At 35.5% G+C, this 22,171-nt stretch overlaps 1 protein-coding gene and 2 pseudogenes across 1 annotated transcript; 1 reads left to right on the plus strand and 2 right to left on the minus strand.

Annotated features, from left to right (window-relative positions):
- The first annotated feature begins 373 nt into the window (after nucleotides 1–373).
- On the plus strand, nucleotides 374–1,194 carry Cavporv1r-ps651 (vomeronasal 1 receptor cavPorV1R-ps651 pseudogene; annotated as a pseudogene).
- Nucleotides 1,195–3,940: 2,746 nt separating this feature from the next.
- Nucleotides 3,941–4,765, minus strand: Cavporv1r-ps650 (vomeronasal 1 receptor cavPorV1R-ps650 pseudogene; annotated as a pseudogene).
- A 16,107-nt stretch (nucleotides 4,766–20,872) lies between these two features.
- On the minus strand, nucleotides 20,873–21,796 carry Cavporv1r616 (vomeronasal 1 receptor cavPorV1R616). The gene has a single exon (NM_001167390.1). It carries the CDS (start codon nucleotides 21,794–21,796, stop codon nucleotides 20,873–20,875), a length of 924 nt encoding a protein of 307 aa, NP_001160862.1.
- Between the last annotated feature and the right edge of the window lie 375 nt (nucleotides 21,797–22,171).

The following is a 22,171-nucleotide window of genomic DNA, read 5'->3' on the forward strand; positions in this document are numbered from 1 at the left end:
CTTCATACTTAGTGTCTTCTGTTCAAAAGTAAAATATTCTCAGATGTGAATACATCATGATGTGAGTAGTAAGCAAAAACAGATAAGCATTTAATCACCATGGGCCACTAACTGCAAATGTTATATTAAGAAACACTTAAGCTTTTGGAAAACTCATAAGAAAAAACTATGTCTCAGGAATAAATTCATGAGAATCTTAATATAAAGTGAAAAGTTTAACTTATTTTTTCTATGAAATACTCCCCAACTTATCTTTCCATGCAGAATACCATATTTTCATGTTTTTATTTAGTCATGGATAGTACTAGAATAACCTCAATGAATGTGATATTTGGAATAATTTTCCTTTTCCTTCTTGTCATTAGAACACTGGGGGAAATGCACACTGTTACACCATTATGCCTTTCTTCATGTCAGGCCGTGCAGGTCTCAGTCCACAGATGGGATTCTCAGTCACCCCAATGATGACCAACCTGTTGGGCATTCTATCCAGAGACCATGGCAGAGTTTGGGTTGCAGGATGACCTCAATGACACTGGATGAAAACTGGTTTTCCATGTTTACTACAGGTGGCTAGAGGTGTGTCTATTGGCACCACCTGGATGCTGGATGTCATCCAGGCCATTGCTATAATCCCCAGGAGCTCAGAGTGGGCAGAGTTGAAAGGGGAGGACTTGAAGTGCACTGGGCCCTTTGACATCTTCTGCTGGGTCTTACACATGTTTCTAAATATCAGAATCCCCATGCTTATGACCACCAAATGGAACAAGGACAATATCACAAAAGCTTTAGATTTCCAGTACTGCTCAACTCGGCTTCAAGAATATTGGGCTAAGGGTTTGCAGTATTCGTATTCTCCAATGACATTTTGTGTCTGGAGCTCTCATGGTCTGGGCCAGTGGCTCCATAGTTTTTTTTGTGTGCACAGGCTCAAGCACCAGATCCACCATATCTACAGGCACAATATCTCATCCAGGTCTTTCCCTGAGACCAGAGTCTCTCAGAGTATTATGGCCCTGATGAGTGCCTTTGTGGCTTTCTGTCTTGTCTTGCACAATTTTTTTCTCTTCATGGTAATATGACTCGGCAGCTGGTAAAACCTTCTGCCTTAATCAACATTGTTGTACCAAATATGAGCCCATTATTCTCATGAATTGTGAATGTTCCACATCGTGGCTCCCCTCAAAGAAGTGAACCAATACCTCCACTTATCAGACATGTGAATGTAACTGCTTTTCATCTGTTCAGTCATCGGGGCATGCAAATATCACTGGAGTCAGAGAAATATTACAAGTCAACCTCATTGCCAAAAAAGCTATAAGAACCTAAAGCCTATATCCTATTTTTACTTCTACATCATGATTTCTAATTAAGATTTTTGAATTTCTTTCAGTTTTGACACATTTATATGTATTAATTCTGAACTATTTTATTCTGGTATGAGTAAAGTATAAAGATGTGCAAATTTCTATGTCAACTTGATGGGTTTTGTCATACGTAAATTACAATAGTACCATCTTTAAGATCAGTACCATATAAAACTCTGAAATTTTCTGTGGCTTTGTATTAAGTTCTTGATGAGAGCAAACTTACCATTTAAAAAAAGGAAAATCTCTTGTGGTGGGGAGCTAACAATTAGTTTTAAAGGAGTTATCTGTTATATTTGCCTTCCTATTTACTTACAAAGAAATTTCTTCTACATTACAAATCTCTTTTTCATGCTTTTTTAACAGGGTAGTTCAGACTTTCCTTGAACTCATTTTGTAGCCCAGGCAGGCCCTAAACTCCCTGAAATCCTCTTGCCTCAGCTTCTCTAGTGCTAGAATACATTACAGACTTTGATGTGAGTTGTCAAACACTATTTCCCTGCTCACAAACATCAGGAACAATAATTTTTATTCTCTGGTCAATATCTGCTGTTTTCCTGAGATGAGATGTCACTGTGAGTTATATGTGTATGTCTCAAATTTTTACATTGACTCTGATAAATTTCAGATCTTACCAAATAGTCGACATTGATTCAGTGAATCTGTGGTTGATTTTTGTCTCTCTAATTTTTTTATTTTATAGATACTAAAATCAGGGACTGAGAATTTAGCTCAGTGGTATAAGTGTCTGACTTTTAAGCAGGCAGTCGTTAGTTTGATCCCTGGTATGATAAAAAGGAAAAAAGACCAAAAAAAAAAAAAAGAGTAAAATCAAACAACATCAAATAGTACCAAGTTCGAAAGTATAGGCATAACTGTGAAGACAGTAAGAATCATTATGACACCCATTCCGGTTGACTATTATTTTCTTTTAAAATCCTGTAATGTCTCCAATGCTTTGGATTTATTCTTTACTATTTAGTTCAGTTTTATTATAACTTCCAATTCTGCAAGAGGCAGTGTGGTAACCATTGTTGATCACCTTATATTTTGTTTTTACGTTATCTATTATGTCCATCCTTTTGACTGACTCTGTTCTGATATGCCGCATTTGGCTTTACTCTCTTCCAAAAAAGTAATAAGAACTGTGGGGGTAATAAAACCCAAAATGTGTAATTGTCATTGTACAAAAGAAAAGAAAGTTCTCCAAAGGTTATAACTGCATATATGTTTAAGTGTATAAGATAGATAACCATATTACTGAGTCTTGTTGGATCATTGAACAAAACTGTTTGCAGTCTCACTGTCTGAAAGACCCCTCTATATGCTTTAATTTTGTAACTTGAACAACTATTTCTAAGATGACAACATGTAATTAACTAGTGATTTCCTACCGTTTATTTTCTCTGAAATTCTGTATAACTTGTACCCTTTTTCTGTTTTTTTTATGCTTTTTTCTCCTTAAATAAAATTTTTAAAAAACTGGCAAAAAAGCATATGGATAGATATACTGACAGAGATATATATTTATGAATATTTACAAAACATAATTTAGTTCACAATCAAACATTTTATATCAATATACATAATAATTCTCATAGTATAAACATTGTGATATATTTACTCTTATGGTAAAGAGCTAGATCTCTAAAAACTTCAAAAAAACTTTGGAAATTTTATAACTATTTACAAAAATTTTGATTTGACAAAGCAAAATATTGAAAGATAGTCAGGGAATATATGTTTTTAGTTAATCTTATTTAAGTGAGTCCATAAAGATGTCAGTGCTGACCTCTGATGTTTCTGAGTTCCTCCACAAGTTGTTTGGCATCTTCCTTGAGCCTGCCACAGACTGCTCTCATTCTTAGATTTTACAGATATTTACAGTTAGGTTCCTGAGATCTTCTCACCTTTTCGTTCTCAGCACATTTCAAGAGATTTTAGCCAACCTCAAAGAACAACCATTGCAGAAAAATAGGCTTCTCTGACACTGAGAGAATGGAGAGAGCTGAGCTAGAATAAGATCAGCTTGGGAATCCTCTCCTAGATACTTGGGCCACATTGAAAATACAGATATCAGGAGAACCTAGAGACTCCTGTGGAAAATATCTCAGATTCTTCCAGGTCACAAAAGAAAATTTAGCAGTGATTTTAACTCACACAAACTTGGTTTACTAAGTTTAAATAATTGCAAAAGGGATTTCTTGTTCATTAAAAGGCAACATGGTGCACACTCAGTAGTATTTTGTGGCCAAGACCTGGCCAAGCTTCTAAGGAAATGGAGATGCCCTGTGGAGTTCTGTGAACAGTCTTGAGGAGAAGAATGCAGTAGGCTTCTAGAGGACAATTTTTGAGGAGCAGAGAAAGGTGCAGAGCATCTTATTATTTAAATCTGAATGAGAAGACATTAAATTTAAAAATTCACATGTAAACTTACACCATCTGCATTTTCAGAATCCTTTTCATGTAATCCATCCACAGCATCGAACTGAAAATCAGGCAGCAGACATGTCTTTTCTGCTGTGATTTTCCCACTCTGTCTCTGTGTTCCTTGCAAGGCAGATGCAGCTGATTCAGGGAATGCTGTGACCACGACACAGGAGAAGGAAGGGGCAGATAGTTTGGAAACTCCATTTATGAAGGCCCCTTCTGTGTGCAGCAAGGAGATGTGATGTCCAGAAAATGTCAGGTACATATGCATGAGGGCAGAAGGGGTGTAGAAACACAAAAAGACACTCACAAGGACAAGAACACTGTGTGTGGCTCTGGTCTCAGGAGAGGACCTGGAGGAGTTGTGAGCACTGGGGATGCGTTGGACCCATTACTTGTGCCTATACAGGATACAAACTATGGATCCACTGGCAAAGAGCATGAGCCCCATATGCAGAATATCACTGATGGAGACCAGTGTGATTCTTAAAGAATATAGCCCTCTATTAGAACTTACATTGGAACAGTATGCAATGTCTGATTTATTTGTGACGTTTATTCTGTTCAATTCGCTAGTCATACTCACAGCAAATCTAAAGCTCATCAGTGCCTGCAGGACTCCAGCACAGGGCTGTAAAAGTGATCATGTACTTGGGAGCTTTCCTTTTAAACTGTGCCCACTTGCGCAGCTGAAAGATACACCTGCTCAGGACATGGACACAGAAAACAAATTTGCATCCAAACTCACTGAGCAAGTGCTCCAGCACAAACCTTGCCATGGTCTCTAGGATTCCTTTAGAGAGAATGACCCAGAAGTTGGCCACAGTTTGGTGTCTGAGAATCAAGTCTGTGGACTTTGGCTCACATCCTCTGAAGTGTAGAAATATGTCCTGACTTAAGAAAGAGAAAGTGCCCACAGTTTCAGTGACTACGTGGATAATGAAGACTGTGCTGACGTTAATATCCATGGCAGCAAGACATTTATTTCCATATTCAATATTCATTCTGGCAAGTGTAGTCTTTCAACCAAAATCCTGGATTGTTTTATTGCATGTAAAATCACATATGAGACTCCCCTTTAACAGGGCTATTTCCAGAAGCTTATTTTTAATATAGATTTTCTTTTTTTTTTTTTTTTTGACTTAGTTACAAAATTTCAGCTGTTTGTCAAGTAGCTTTTACATTATATGGATGACTGTACTGATCATGTTTCATATGGTGTCTATTCAACACTCAATTTTATGATTTAGTCACTATTTTAGTTTTTTATACTCGTAGAAATTTTAGTCATATATGGGTTCATGATTTACACACCAACTCCTAGAATTTGGTTTCATTCCAAGTGCTCATACTTCTGAATTAGTGGTATTATTTTTATGCTTATTTCTCAGACTTCCCTGTGTGTGTTCTTCAAATAATATGTGCATTTGTCTCTCTTTTTATATTCACTCATTGTATTTCATACTTTCTAATATATTAATTTTCAGTTAGCAATATTTTATTCTACAGAAAATAGTGAATGAATGAACCTTTTGATCAAATTCCTTCTTATTTCCTCTAACTAACCAGAAGTAATTGTGAATGAAGAAACTTAAGGAAGTAGAATAACATGCACCTAGATTTTTGTAATACCCCACCCTGAATAAAAAATGGCACAAGTGTGGGTGAAGCTCAAGTGCTAAGATAGTTGGAGAATAGACTAAGTTAATATTCAGTAAAGGCAGTGTGTTTCTTTGTTGATTATTATCTAATAATGAACAATTTACATATCATATGACTTTAAAAATTATTAATATTGAAAAACTATGCCAAATGGAAATTGTATCCATTGCAGCAAATGTATGAAGTAAGTTGAAATGAAGGAGAGGCAAGAGTGACATTTTATAGTAAATTTTAAGTTATAAGTATTATAGGATGGATACAGCACCAGACAATGTACATGTAATTTTCTACCACCCTTCATCCTCAAGTACGAGATTATGATTCTTAATGCTCTTTCTATAATTCTAAATGAAAAGTGCCCCCCAACAACAATCAACTTTAGCTATTTACAGAGATAAAATTAGTCATTCATTAGACATATCATGCTTGATTCTGAAGGTAACATTGTGATAATACTAAGTGCATTAAAGCAGACACAAAAGTTTAAATGTCACTTAGCTTTGCAGATGTAAAAGAATGAAACTAAATAGCTTAAGAAGCACAATAAAAGAAATATTTTCAAGAAAGAAGAAGATAAACACTATATTGGTGGAAAAGTTATGGGATGGAGAGAGAAGAGATGATAGGAAAAGAATAAAAATAATCAACAAAATATGTATTTGTATTAGTGGCATCATTAAAATACAAGAAACATAAATATACAGTGCAATGAAAACAAAAGTATCTCTTTGATTTCTCTATGGCATCGTGAAGGACAGAGTGTTGCGCAAGTTTTTGTCCTGTGCATTATGGAACTCACACTCCTCTCTGTTAGCACTCAGATCCAGCAATTAGGACTAGCAAGGGCCACACAGGAACAAGTCAACAATCAACAAGGCACAACATGGGGCTGTGGTCCCATGGTCTCTGTCCCCAGGCTCTTCCATAGTCTCCACCTCTGTCTTGTGCATGGGCCTCAGTGCATACGATCTCTGCTCAAAGAGCACAGATTCCACACAGGATCATAGTCCCAGGCACCATTTCTTCTACATTTCCTGCATACTCCCCCTTACAGACTAATAAAGGAAGCAGTGCTCCATCTTCTTCATGCCACCAGAATGAGGATATCAGGGTGACAGCCATAAGGGTTGCTGCCTAGGGAAGGGAGAGAACCAGACAAGGCAGCAATGTTGATTAAGCAGTAACTTCACCTCCCTGTGGGGTAGAAATAATCAGGTGTGAAAAAAAGTTGTTCATCTAAAAATGTTTCCATAATTCCAAATTCTCAGGTGCAATTAGAAGTTCTTGTCTGCAGTGAGCCTTTAACAAAGGAGTCTTTAGTGGAGTTGCTTCCTTTTCATCTTTTCTATACAGATGGTGTCCCAAAATGAGCTAGCGGTAATGGAACACTGTGACTTTTGGGACAGGTAGGAAAATATGCACTCCCACTGGGTCCCACAGTACTGGCAGAACATAATTATATACTTTAGGCCATTGTTTAAACTTCTCTATGAATTGAGATAAGAATAGACATAGGGAGGCACCACAGGGAGTGCAAAGGAAGGGTGAAAAAAGATATATCATCTGAATATGAGGAAAGAATTGAGATGAAAAGCATTGCAGAACAATTTTTCAACTCTTAGAAAACTGTAAAATGCAGATGACATGTGTGTTAAATTTATAGAGAAGCCTGGAGACTCACATGCCCTGAAGTACTGAGCATTTTCCTGAGGAATCAGAATAAGCAAATGGCCATGGAAAATTAATAAGTAAAATCAACACTTTCAAAACCCATGTATATGTATGTGTATGGATATATGTATGTCTATTTATATGTAAATGTATTACCTGTGTATATGAACATAGACGCAGATAGTTTATATTTAAAATCATAAAACTAACTTTAGGGGAATGCTCTATTATATGTTTTCCATTAAATAGGATTTTTTGTTTCTACCATATTAGTGGTTTATATTTACTAAAAATCAATTTAGACATAAGCAAATATTTAGTGAATTGGTATTTTAATATGCTATTAAATATTCACTGACTAGTAGTCTTCTTATGTGGGAGACATGTATCTACAAATATTTTTGTAATATTGTGAATATTATTGCAATTATAATTGAAGTGATATCTCAGTTATCAAAGTTCCTTCATTCCAGAGTTATGTCTAATCACAGAATATTTTGAAAATTAAACATATTATTCCCATAAATAAATGGAAAACCGAATAATTAGTCCTGAGGCCCCTAAAGAATATATATATATATATATATATATATATATATATATATATATATATATATGTGTGTGTGTGTGTGTGTGTGTGTGTGTGTGTGTGTGTGTGTGTATAATAATATGTCCCTGTACAACACTGTCGTCTAGTGTTTTCTGGGACACCATCATCAGGCCCAGGGATTCCATCCAGGAAAACAAGAGTCCTAAAGTACTTTGGCTTGTCTATCATTCTCTGCTGAACACTGCACAGAGTGTATCCTTTTGATTGACAAAAACAACCACAAAAACTACAGAACCTACAGTTTTTGATTACTGTTTGTATATGTTCCTGTGGAAAACATGGTTACAGATTCTGCAGCAGTGATATTTTTTGTGGTCTTTTGGCTTTGGGGGAAATGATCAGGTCTGGGGCTTGCATCCTTTTCAGTCACAGGCAACTGGCCCACTACATGTAAACACAGACCATCCCATTAGTACCTTCTGTGAGACCAGAGCTTCATAGAGCATCCTCATCCTATGGAAGCCTTTGTATTCTTTCTTAGATTTCTCCCATTTTTGACATACATTAGACCCGGGTTATTGTTTTATACTTTAAGTACAATCTCATGTATAGTTTATTTAAATAATTTGTTTTAAATTTATTAATTTTTATGGCAATTATCTTCAATTATTATTATTTTTTTCAAAAATGTCTTGTTTTAATGCAAATGTTCTGTCTAACATTTTGAGGCAGAGCTTAGTAATGGCCCCATTGCTTGGCGCATGTAAGGTCTTAGCTTCAACACTCACTACTGCAAAATAAAACAGCCATGAGGCAAATACAAAAGCTCAACAACACTAGTGACAGTTATTAAGCTGCTTTACTATGGCATGACTAACATTCAAAAATGTGAACATTATAACATGCCATACCTAAATGTGCTTGGAAATATGCATATACATGATACCATGTTAAAAAATCTGTGCCATTAAAATTGGAAGCATTGGGAGTTGCCAGCACATTGGTATGGGCCCAGGGAGTGTTTAAGGTTATTGCTCCCAGCAGTTAAGTGCCTGCCCAGCTTCCAGCTACACTAAACTAGGCTCCACAGGTTTTACAGGCCTAACTGGACCATCCCCAGCAAACTTCTTTCAACACAGGGAGCTGAGGACACATGAGGTGAGTTCCAAAACACCAGTGCATGCTAGAGGAGAGTCTAAAACCATCACTCCCAGCGAGTAAGTGCCCTCCTAGCTTCCAGCTACACTGGACTAAGTTCTGCAGGTTTCATGGGCCTAATTGGGCCATGCCCAGTGACCTTCTTTCAAACCAGGGAGCTGAGGCTATATGAGGTAAGTTCCAGCAAGCCAGTGGGAGTTCAGAAAGACTTTAAAAGAATTGCTACAGCAGGTAAGTGCCCACCTAGCTTCCAGAAACATTGGACTAGGCTCAGTAAGTTTCACAGGCCTGCCCAGACTATACCAGAGATCTTCATTGAATCACGGGAGCTGAGGGAACCTAAAGTGAATTGCAGTGCATCAGCACTAGCTCAGCTTTGGACCATCACCCACAGGGTTTAGAAGCCTGCTCAGCCTCCTGGAACACCAGAGGTGGCACAGGACATTCTGTGGGCCTCAATGGAACACACTCAGGAACCTACATTCAGTCCCAGGAACTGAAGGCATAGGAGGTGATTTCCAACACACCCAAGGGAAGCTTTGAAACATCACTTAAAACATGGAAATATATGAAAATGAAAAGGCAAAAAAAATGCAATCTAAACCCTGCAGCCCATCCCAAGAAAGCCTATGAACCATTTATATAGGAGAAAATATAAGCCATACACCTGAAATAACAAATAATAGCAACTGAAATAAAGAAGCAACTCCAGGAAGCTGTAAATGAATTCATAGTAGAAATAATCTCCTAAGTAGAAGTAGAATTCATAAAAGTAATGAAAGCAATGCTGAACACATCTAAAGAATTCAGTTAAAAAATTAGAGACCAATGCAAAAAGATAGAATCCCTGGATGAACAATATAAGAATCAAATAGAGTATATGAAGTAGATTCAAAGAGACATACAGGAAATAAAAATTTTCATTGAAAGTTGTCAAAATCACCTCAACAAAAGTGAAGATAGACTTTCAGACCTCCATTTCAGCTAGTGAATAGGAAAGGAATGATCTTTTAAAAATAACAAGGGATCAGGAAATAGCAATTCAACAGCTGCATGGTGATGAAAGAAAATAGCACAAGATTGTTAGGGATAAATTAAAAGGAAGAGGACAACACAAATGATATCAAGAGGCTATTTACAGAACTAAAAGCTGAAATTTTCCCAAATGTAAAAATGGAAACTGATAAACGGATTAGTGAAGCATATAGAACTCCAGCCATAACCATAAAAAACTACACCCAGACATATAAAAATCACCATCCCAGAAATCCAACATAGGAATAGAATAGTAAAACCTGTTAGAGAGAAAAGACAGATCACCTATGAAAGAAAACCTATCAAAATCACAACAGACTTCTCAACATGAAAAATGAAGTCAAAAAGAACATAGAGAAAATTACTTCAGATCCTAAAGCAAAATTACTTCCTACGTAGACTGATGTACACTGCAAAACTGGCCTTCAAACTGGATGGAGAAATAAGATACTCCCATGACAAAGAGCAGCTGAAGCATTTCATGATCGCCAAACCAATCATGCAGAGAATACTGAAAGACATTCTACATGCACATAGTAAAAAGCTACACAGACAAACAGAATGGAAAGATAAAAATCCATCAGCAGCAAGAAAACATCAACAAGAAACCAATATATAACAGTTATAACCATTAATGTAAGTGATCTCAATTCACCAATTAAAAGAAAAAGACTGGCAGAATGGATCAAGTAACAACATCTAATCATATGTTTTCTACAAGAAACATATCTACCCAAAAAGGAAACTCATAGGCTGAAAGTCAAAGGATGGTAAACAATACTTCATGCCACAGAAACCCCACCCAAGAAAAGAGGGGGTAGATATTCTGTTTGCATACAATGTGAACTTCAAGCCAAGAAGGTCCCCAGAGATAAAACAGTTCACTACATGTAAGTTAGGGGAAAACTGCAAGAAGAGATAACAATCATATATATATATATATATATATACATATATATATATATATATATAATAAAATTTCAGAGCACCCAGCTATACAAAGCAAGTAATAACAGAAATGAAAAATCAAATAAGCAATAACACAATTATAATAGGAGACAATAACACATAATTGGTACAAAATATCAGATCAACTAAACAGAAAATCAGCAAAGAAATAACAGAACTCAATCACACCTGTGAAAAAATGGACTTGCTACAAATATACAGAATCCAACAAGATCACAATATACATACTTCTCAGCAGGACATGGGAAATTCTCTAAAATAGACCATATACCAACCAACAGAACATATTTAAGTAAATGCAAAAGAATTGGAATTATTCCATGCATGTTATCAGATCATAGAGCCACAAAACTAGAAATTAATTATAAAACAAATTTCAAAACCCCGACAAACACTTGGAAATTGAATAATACAATCCTGCACAATCAGTGGGTCACAGAGGATATTAAAGAAGAAATTAAACAATACTAAAAGCAAATGAAAAAAAAATACAACAGGAATCTGTGGGATGAAATGAAAGCTGTCCTCACAGGAAAATTATTTCCCTGAGTTCCCATATGAGGGAAACACAGTGAATACAAATAAAAAAAAGCTAATGCCACACCTCAAACATGTAGAAAAACAAGAACAAATCAAGCTCAAAGGCAAAAGAAGGGAGGAAGTTGTAAAATTCAGAGGAGAAATTAATGCAATAGAGATTAAGAACACAATCCCAAGAATCAATGGATCAAAGAGTTGGTTCTTTGAAAGAATAAATAAAATTGATAAGCCCCTAGACAAACCTTATTAAAAAGAAAGAAAGAAATAGTTCAAGCTTATGCAATAAGGAATGAAAAGATGAAATCACTACAGACTCGGTGGAGATACAGACAATCATCAATAACTATTTCAAAAATCTCTACTCTCATAGGTTTGATAACTTAGAAGAAATGGACAGATTCTTAGAAACATATGAAGAACCAAAGCTGGTTCAAGAAGATGTAAAGCTGCTGAATAATTCAATTTCTATTAATGAAATTGAAAATGTAATTAAGTCCTACAAGATGAGTACAGGCTCAGACAGATTCACTGTGAAATTCTACAAGAAATACAAAGAATGTTTAATGCTGAAACTACTAAAATTCTTCAATGAAATCGAAAGGGAAGGAATTCTTCCTAAGTCAATCTCTTAAGCAAATATTACTCTAGTAATAAAACCTCAGAAAGATCTAACTAAAAGAGATAACTACAGGAAATCTCCCTAATAAACGTAGATGCAAAAACTCTCAATAAAATATTGGCAAACAGGATGCAGCAAATCTAGAAAGTTATACACCACCATCAAGTGGGATTCATCCCATGTATGCAGGGATGGTATGTAGAAGGTATTTTCATTGGGATTGCATTGAATCTGTATAACAGTTTTGAGAGAATGGCCACTTTTACAGTATTTATTCTTCCTTAACCTGAACAAAGGATGTCTTTCCATTTTCTGAGATCCATTTCAATTTCTTCTTTCAGGGTATTATAATTTTCCCTGTGTAGATCTGTTACTTATTTTGTGAGATTAATTCCTAAGTGTTTCATTTTTTTGGATGCTAGTTTGAAGGGTACGGCTTCTCTTATTTCTGTCTCACTGATTTTGTTGTTAGTGTATAGAAATGCTATTGATTTTTGAGTACTAATTTTGTATCCATCTACATTGGTGAATTTATTTATTAGGAGCATTTCAATGGAGTTTTGGGAGTCTTCTATATAGAATATCATGTCATCCACAATAAAGATAATTTAACTTCCTCTTTTCCTATCTTTACCCCATTTATTTCTCTGTCTTGTCTTATTTCTCTGGCTAGTATTTCCAGTACTATGTTGAATAGGAACAGTGATAAGGAAAATCCTTGTATTGTGCCTGATTTTAAGGTAAAGGCCTTCAATTTTTGGCCATTTAGTATGATACTGGCTGTTGGTTTGTCATAGATGGCCTTTATTATATTGAGGTAAAGACTATCCCAATTTTCTGTAAGTTTCTTATCATAAACGAGTGTTGGACCTTATCAAAAGCTTTTTATGCCTCTATAGAAATGATCATGTGATTCTTACTTTTGGCTTTATTGACATGGTGGATTACATTCATTGATTTATGTATGTTGAACCATCCCTGAATGCCTGAGATGAATCCCACCTGTTCATGGTGTATAATCTTCTTGATGACTTGCTGCATCCTGTTTGCCAATATTTTATTGAGAAATTTTTCCTCTGTGTTCATTAAGGAGATTGGCCTGTATTTCTTTTTTTTTAGTTGGATCTTTCTCAGGTTTTGGTACTAGAGTAATATTTGCTTCCACGGATGACTTAGGAAGAACTTCTTCCTTTTCATTTTCATGGAAGATTTTTTGAGTGTCAGCATTAAGTTTCCTTTGTATTTCTTGTAGAATTCCACATTGAACTCATCTGGGCCTGGGCTCTTCTTTGTAGGTAAGGACTTAATTACATTTTCAATTTCATTAATGGAGATTGGATTATTCAGCAGTTTTACAGATTCTTGACCTAGCTTTGTATCTTCATATGTTTCTAGGAATCTGTCGATTTCTTCTGTGTTATCAAACCTATGACAGTGGAAGTTTTTGAAATAGGTGTAGATGATCATCTGTATTTCTACAGAATCTGTAGTGATTTCACCTTTTCCATTCCTTATTGCATGAATTTGAAATTTTTCTTCCCTTTTTAAAAATAAGGTTGTCTAGGGGCTTATCAATTTCATTTATTCCTTCAAAGATCCAACTCTTTGATTCATTGATTCTTTTGATTGTTTTCCTAGTGTCTATTATATTAATTTCTGTTATGCTTTTCATAATTACCTCCCTTCTTTTGGTTTTGGGCTTGACTTGCTCTTCTTTTTCTAGATGTTTGAGGTGTAGCATCAGATTGTTTATTTTTATTCATTCAGTTTTCCTGATGTGAGAACTCAGTGCAATAATTTTCCTCTGAGGGCTGCTTTCATTGCATCCCACAGATTCTGGTAAGTTATATTTGTATTTTTTTTTTGTTTGTAGGTATTGTTCAAATTTTTCTTTAATTTACCCTGTGACTCACTGATTGCTCAAGAATGTATTCAATTTCCATGTGTTTGTGGCATTTTTGCAATTTCTTTTATCATTCATTTCTAGTTTCATGGTAATATGAACTGATAACTTGCATGGGATAATTTCAGTTCTTTTGCATTTATTTAAATATGTTCTGTGAACTAGTATATGGTGTATTTTACGGAATGTCCCCTGTGCTACAGAGAAGAATGTATAGTCTGATGTTGTTAGAGGGAACACTGCATTTGTCTTTCAAATCCTTGTAGTTCACAGGTGTGTTTGAGTTTTGTTATTTCTTTACTGATTTTCTGTCTGGTTAATCTGTCTCTTGGTATCAAGTGTGTGTTAAGCTCTCTTGTTATAATTGTGTTATTGCTAATTTGGTTTTTCATTTGTATTAATACATGCTTTGTATAACTGTGTTCTCTGGAATTTGGTGCATATGTATTCAAGATAGTTATCGCTTCCTCTTTAAGTTTTCCCCTAAACAGTATGTACATATCTTTATCTCTTAGGATCATTCTTGGTTTGAAGCTCACATTATCTGCAAGCAGAATAGCTACCCTTCATTTTTTTCAGTTCCTGTTGAATGAAGTATTGTTTTACATTCTTTGGTTTTCAGTCTATGAGTTTCCTTTTAGGTAGATGGGTTCTTGCAGACAGCATATATTTGGATATTGTTTCTTGATCCATTCTGCCAGTCTGTTTGGTTTAATTGGTGAATTGAGACCCTTTACCTTAATGGTTATAAATATAATATATTGGTTTTACTGTTGATATGTTATCTTTTGGCTCTTGCATCTATATCTTTCCATTCTGTTTAATTGTCTGTTTTGCTTAGTGGGTTATTCCTATGTTTATCTAGACTGTCTTTCAGTATTTTTGCAAGGTTGGCTTGGTGATCATGAAGTTCTTCAACTGTTGTTTGTCATGAATGTATCTCATTTCTCCATCCAATTTGAAGGATAGTTTTTCAGGGTATATCAGTCTGGGTTGAAAGGTGTTTTCTTCAGGTTCAGAAATACTTCACTCCATGCTCTTCTGGACTTCGTTGTTTGTGTTGACTAGTCTGATGTGATTCTGATAGGCTTTCCTTCATAGGTGATCTATCTTTTCTCTCTGATAACTTTTAGCATTCCTTTCTTATGCTGGGTTTCTGGGATGGGGATTATTATATATCTGGGTGTAGTTTTATTTGGGTTATGGCTATTTGGACTTCTTTATACTTCTCTAATCCTATTGTTAGTTTCTATTCTCATGTTTTGGAAATTTTCAGTTATTACTTCTGTAAATATCCTTGCTATCATTTGTATTGTCCCCCTTCTTTTTCATTTATCCTTTGCAATCTTATGTTGTTTTTCTTTCATCATCTTGCAGGTGTTGAATTATGATTTCCTGATTCCTTTTTATTTATAAAATATCTTTCCTTTAGGGCTGGGTATTTAGCTCAGCAACATAAGTGCCTTTCTAACAAGTGTGTGGTCTTGAGTTTGATCAGTGGTACCAATAAAAAAGAAAATGACAAAGAAGGAAAAAGTTCTTTTCTTTCCTGTTCACTAGCTGCAATCTTGTCTCTGAGGTCTGAAATTCTATCTTCACTTTCATTGAGTCAGTTTTGACAACTTTTGATGGAATTTTTTATTTTCTGTATATCTCTTTGAATCTGCTTCATGTGTTCTATTTGGGTTTTTTATTATTCTTTCAAGGATTCTATCTTTTTGCTTTGTTCCTCTAATTTTTAAACTCTCTTCTTTTGATGTGTTCAGAATCTCTTTCATTACTTTTATCATTTCTTCTTTTACCTGGGTGGTTATTTCTAGTTTAAATTCCTTTAAAGCCTCCTAGAGTAGCTTCTTTATTTCAATTACTATTATTTCAGATATTTCAGGTGTTTGGCATATATTTTGGTCTTTGTATATGGCTTCTAGGCTTTCTTGGGATGGGCTGGATGTTTGAGTTTGCATTTTGTTCTTTAATTTTGTGATTGTCCTATATTTCCATGTTTGAAGTGTTGTTCCAAGACTTCCCCTGAGCATGTTGGAAATCGTCTCCTATGTAGTCAGCTCTTGGTACTGAATGGAGGTTGCTGAGAATGGTCCAGTCAGGCACTAAGGCCCTCTCATGCCATCTTCAATGTTCCAGGTAGCTGGGTGGGCCCCTAACCACTGTGGGTGATGGTCTAAACTTCCCCCTGGGCAAGGACCAATGCCCTGGATCTCACCACCTGCTCTCAACTCCCCTGATTGAAGAAGGCCTCTGGGAATGTTCTACTCAGGCCAAAAAATTACCCAAGGCTAGTCCAGTGTGTCTGGGAGCTGGGGGGGTACTTGACCACTGGGAATGATGATCTTAAGTCTCCTGGGGCTCAGGATAGTGTACAGCACTCACTCCAGCTGGCAGCTGGGTTTCCCAGATTTAAATAATGTTCCATGCAAAACATTTTTAATAAGATGAGATCTCAGCTATTTGTTCTGGCAAGGTTTTTCCATGTAGTTTGATTTTTTTCCATTTATTTTTTCTACCTACCTTATATCTTCAAGATTTCTGCATATTTTATCTTCCAATAGATTAAGTGTTTCTATTTTAATATTTGGATCTTTGATCCATTTTCAATTTTGTGCATAGTGACAGGTATGGTTCTTGCTTTAGTTTTCAACATATGGAAAAGCCACTTTATCCAGCACTAGTTACTAAATGGGGTAGCCATCTTCCAATGAACATGCTTAGATGTCTTATCAAAGATGAGGTTGCTAAGTGTGGTTTTCATTGTAATTGTGTCCTGTAATCCATTCCATTGATTTTAGGTCTGTTTTTATTCCAGTATCATGCTGATTTTATTACAGTAGCTTTATAGTATTACTTCAAGTCAGGTATTGTGATGCCTCCTGCCTTGCCTTAGCTATTCAAGGTGTCTTCTGGTTTCAGATGAATTTTAAGAATGATTTCTTTAGATCTGTGAGACATGCTAATGGTCTTTTGATTGGAATTGCATTAAACCTGTAAAAGAGTTTGGGAAACCCACTTTGATTTCTTTTTTCAGCATATTTTAATTTTCATTGAATAGATATTTTGCATCATTTACTAGACTGATTCCTAAGTATTTCATTTTTATGGATGCTATTGTGAAAGATATGCCTTCTTTTATTTCTCTCTCAGTGAGTTTTTTGTTTGTGTACAGGAATGCTATTGATTTTAGTGTGTTGACTTTGTATCCATCTACATTACTAAATTTGATCATTATGTCTAGGAATCTTTCAATGAAGTTTTGAGTGTCTTCTATGTAGAGTATGTGTCATCTGAAAATAATGATATTTAAACTTCTGGTTTTCCTATCAATATTTCTTTTATTTCTCTCTCTTGTCTAATTGTTCTTTCTAATATTTCCAGAATTATATTAAATAGGAGTGGTGGTAGTGAGGGGCCTTGTTTGTTTCTGATTTTAGAGTTAAAGCTTTCAGTTTTGGGCCATTTAATACAATGCTGGCTACTGGCTTGCCATAGATGAATTTTATTGGATTGAGTTTTAGACCATCTATTCTGATTTTCCATAGTGTTCTTGTCATGAATATTAGATTTTATAAAAATCTTTTTCTGCATCTATTGAAATGATTGTGTGATTCTTATCTTTGACACAATTGACATGACTTATTACATTTATTGTTTTGTGTATACTGAACCATACCTGCATTCCTGGGATGAATTCCACTTAGTCATGGTATATAATCTTCTTGATGATTTCCTGCATTCTGTTTGTCAGAATTTTATTGAGGATTTTTGCATCTATGTTCATTAGGGAGATGGTCGTATAATGCTCTTGCTTCTTGTATACAGCTTTTTTATTTTATTTTTATTCAATATGTGAAGGAACATTTCTAAGGAAGTCATCTGTATGTATTACTTCACTTATCACTGTATGTGTGTTTGTCTATCCATCTGTTTCTGTGAACAACTCATGTGTGCATAATTAAATCAATTATGACTTTGAGAATGAATAAGTGAATATATGATCATGGTGTTCATGTTTCTGTGTATATGTGCTAGTATAAATGCACATCATATAAAATTGTGAGACATAAATGTTAATTCAAACCACACAGAACAGTGTCAAAGGCAGTGTGGAGAATGAGGAATAAAATTGAGATGAAGGAAAAGCAGGTGGAGAAACAGAGTTCTCTGCAAGGAGAAGTTGGTGAGGGAGGTAAAAATCCCCCAAGGAGACAGGAGAACTGAGAATGCATGGGACACTGAAGAAATGAAAATGTTGAAAGGAAAATGCCAAGGAAACTAAGACATGTGTCAAGGACAATATGGAAAGGGTACATAGGAAAAAATAAAATCAACAGGAAATGTTTCCTATCAACAGGAAACAAAAGATGAGTCAGTCTACAAACAGATCGGAATTAAAACATGCTCAAGAGAAAGATTTGAGCTACAGTAAAAAGACAATAATTACTGACAGGAAAACTATGAAAGTGTATACTTCAATGCTGAAGGTAGGTATGTACCCAGATGTACAATATTCTAATAATGTATTGGCTCTTTGTACATCACATGAAAATCTATGAAAGTGTACATTTTAATGCTAATGTAATAATACATATTCTAATGCATAATATTCTAACAATGTCATGGCTCTTTGTACATTACTTTTGATTCTAGTATTACATTTGAAAGGCATAGATACAAAAATAATATATGAATATTTCCTTATAGTGTTTGCAACATAAAATATATAAATTATTACATGAAATACACAACAAATGAATACTTATCCCAAAGGGACTCAAAATGGCTAAGGTGCCCTTCACAGATGAATGGATATATATATAATGAGATCAGTATAAAGAATGGAGTATAATTTAGGAATAAAGGAGAATAAAATCCTGTTCTTTGACACAAAATAAATAGAATGGTGGAGACATTCTGCGAAGTGAAAAATGCTAGTTAAAAAAGACATAGAACATGTAATCTCTCTTATATGTGCAAGCAAACAGAAGTTAGTCTAGTGATTACAGTTATTCTAAAGGGTGTCAAGATGGGACTATAAGGTTTAAAAATATGGTACAGTTTTATCAATTTATGCCACACCATGTGTGCAGACACTAAAGAATGCAATGTATATTTACAGTTGATATTTATTATTAACCAAATCAGAAGAAAGAGTCTGAAATTACAAAGCTTTGGTGTGCTTAGAAGTTAAGCTTCTATAAGTTCAAATCAGACTGCTATTGCTAGAAATTGTTTTCTGTAAAAAATTATCACAGATAAAAATCGGATAATAAAGGGGAAGCAAACTGAAAATGAAACATCACAAAGGAAAACAGAAATAGAGGAAAAAGAAACACAAAGTTAATAATAGCAATAAACAATAAACAAAAATAATAGCAATAAACAAAACAGCAATGCTATCATTATTAAATATAAATGACCTAATCATTCCAACAAAAATATCAAGTAAACACACAAGAGTAAAAAACACAACACCCACTTTATGTTTCCTATGAGATTGTATCCTAAAATACCTACTGAGACTGTAAATGAAAGTGTGAAATCAGATATTCCATGAGAAAGATGAGACAATGAAAGAATAATAAAGTCTGCAACAACAGACTTTATGCTTATAGCATTTGTCAGTTTGTCTTGAAATGTATTGAGCCATGAGCTTATGAAGGCAATGTGCACACACACATGGCCAAGAGGAGTCCACCCATAACTGAGCCTTGTTCATAAAATACAGCTCTGTTACACAAGCACAGACATAAAAAAGTACCACAGTACATTGTGTCTAAAAAAGAGTTTATTTTTAAAAAATGGTTCAGTGGGACCAATGAACTTTCTAAAGAATAGTTTAAGGGTGAGACACAGAGGCTCCTTCTGATACTAAAATAGTACAAGACCCTAGCCTTTCTTCCTCTCTGTAAGGCTCTTCAAACTGCTTGTCTGTTCTCTGTTCCCCACTATCCACTTCCCTCCACTGTGTTACAGCTAAGTTTCCTTCCTTACTGTAGGAATTTCTCAAGCTGAGAAGGGTGCTTCTTTCTCCAAGCACCCTTGTCTGTCTTTCTTTGGAGGGTAGGATAGTCTTTCTTTAATGCCTCTCTATGTGGAGGTTACTCCTGCAAACAATTGGTATCACCTGTAAAGGACCCAAACAAAGACTATCCAGTCTTTTAAGTAAATTTCTGCTAAACTTGTCCAAAAACTGCCATAGACTGAGACATCTTTGTTTTCCTGTACAATAAACAAATTTATGAAAGAGTTTGTAAGCTAAACTGAGTGTAACTTCCAAGACTCATCCTATAGAAACAAGCAGAAAAAGAAGCTGCTCCACTATGCTAAATCTCCGGACCACTACCCAAAAGGCAGACAGATACCTGAGCACTTACAGAGAGGGCCTCCTAAGAATGTTCATCACTCATCTGAGCACTGTTTGTTTTCCATACATGTTTATATAAATGCATCACTTCCATCAGTCACTCATCAATATGACACAGTGTTTGTGCAGGGGCTGATTTTCTTTCCTTCCTGAAACATTTTAGGGCAGTTTTCTGCAAGATGTTGTGCAGAAGGATTAGCCCAGTCTGCCACATGACCTATGATTTTCAAAATGACTCAGCTTGAGAAATTCCTGAAATCACTGGGGTCCATTTAAGAGGTTGATAAATTTGTCCTTAAATTTGTACGTCTTTAAAATTTAATTTTTTTGAGCTTGAGTTGAACTCAGGACTTCATGCTTACCAGACAAGTATTATACCACTGAATTAAATTTCTAAGCTAAATTCCTGTCCCTTTAAAGTTTACATGATATTTACTTTATCTACTTTGTTTCTGTCCTGCAAATCAAGCCCAATTCCTTTTACAACTCAGACAAGAGCTCTACTACTGATTTCACCCATAGCCTTTGTTTTTTGTCTCCCTATGTTACACTCTGTGTCTCAGCTACTCACCTTTGTGCAGCACTGGGCACTCTACCTGCTTCTGAAAACATTTAATAATCTGAACCAGAGTCTGGCCGCAGTGGAGTTACAACTCATTAGAACGAAAGGGCTGACAGTGGGGAACAAGGTGGAAATTAGATCAGAGGTGTTTATGAGCCACCAACTAGGTACATTCAAATTGATGGAACAAACATAGAAGAATGAGGAGAGGGTGTAGAAAGACACAAAGGTGCACACAAGGACAAGGACATTTTGTGTGGCCCTGGACACAGGGGATGACTTGTGGGATTCATTTGTCCTGCGGATGTGCTGGACCTGCTGCTTGTGCCTGTGCAAAATGAAAATCATGGAGCCACTGGACCAGATCATGAGCCCAGAAAATGAAACTTCAGGGAATAACACAAAGGCTGCATACAATAACTCTGCGGTTTTGTCTTGAGATCCAGAAAAGCAGTGCGCAAAATATTTTCTCTTTGTGATATTTTTACTGCTATATTTCATGACACTATAAAATGGAAAAATACAATTAACCAATATATGGAGAATCCAGCTAAGGAAAGTGAAGAAGCCAATACGTTTGGAAAGTTTAACTTTAAGATCCTGCCAAATGGAGTTTATGGGGCTTATCTTAATGGTCTGGAAGACACTCAGCAGACAAGTGGCACTAACTGACACACCCCGGGCCACTCTGTAGATGTACAAAACAAATGAACATCTATTACCTGGAGAGAAATACTGTATTCCAAAAGCTTGTACTGTCTGTGAGATTCCCTTAGAGAGCATGATCAGTGTGTTTGCGACATTCAAGTGCTCAGCTATTAGATCCGAAGGCCTGAACTTGTAACCAGTGAAGTAGAGAAAGAGATAATGGAACAAAAGCACAATATTAGCTAGGATTCCAGTGACTGTCTGAATCAGAAAGGCAATTCCTATTACCATGTCCCGAGATGTCATTCTCTTACGAGGATGTAAGAATTATGAATTCCTTGGTCATATTTTAAAACTTCCTGTTAGCTGTGTGTTGTTTTGTGATAACTGGAGAAAACAGAGTTTGGACTAAGGATAGAGAAATATGGCTTCATGCCATCTTTGAGGTGGTGTTAACCTGAGTGAAGCAATGACAAGAAATGAAATGAAAACATAATAGAGCAGTTGCTTGATTTCAGGGGATCAATGCTTTTTCACATATAAATGGCATAATACATACATATAACCTATTCAATTTCCCCCTATACTGTAAACACCCCAAAGATTGCTTATGTTGCCTGAGACATTGTAAGTGCTATGCAAACAGTAGGTATATATGTTGACTGGGAAATAAAGATAAGA

This window comes from Cavia porcellus, unplaced genomic scaffold (assembly GCF_034190915.1).
Source record: "Cavia porcellus strain 051 isolate PalLab524CR breed Dunkin Hartley unplaced genomic scaffold, mCavPor4.1 scaffold_30, whole genome shotgun sequence".
Classification (NCBI taxonomy): domain Eukaryota; kingdom Metazoa; phylum Chordata; class Mammalia; order Rodentia; family Caviidae; genus Cavia; species Cavia porcellus.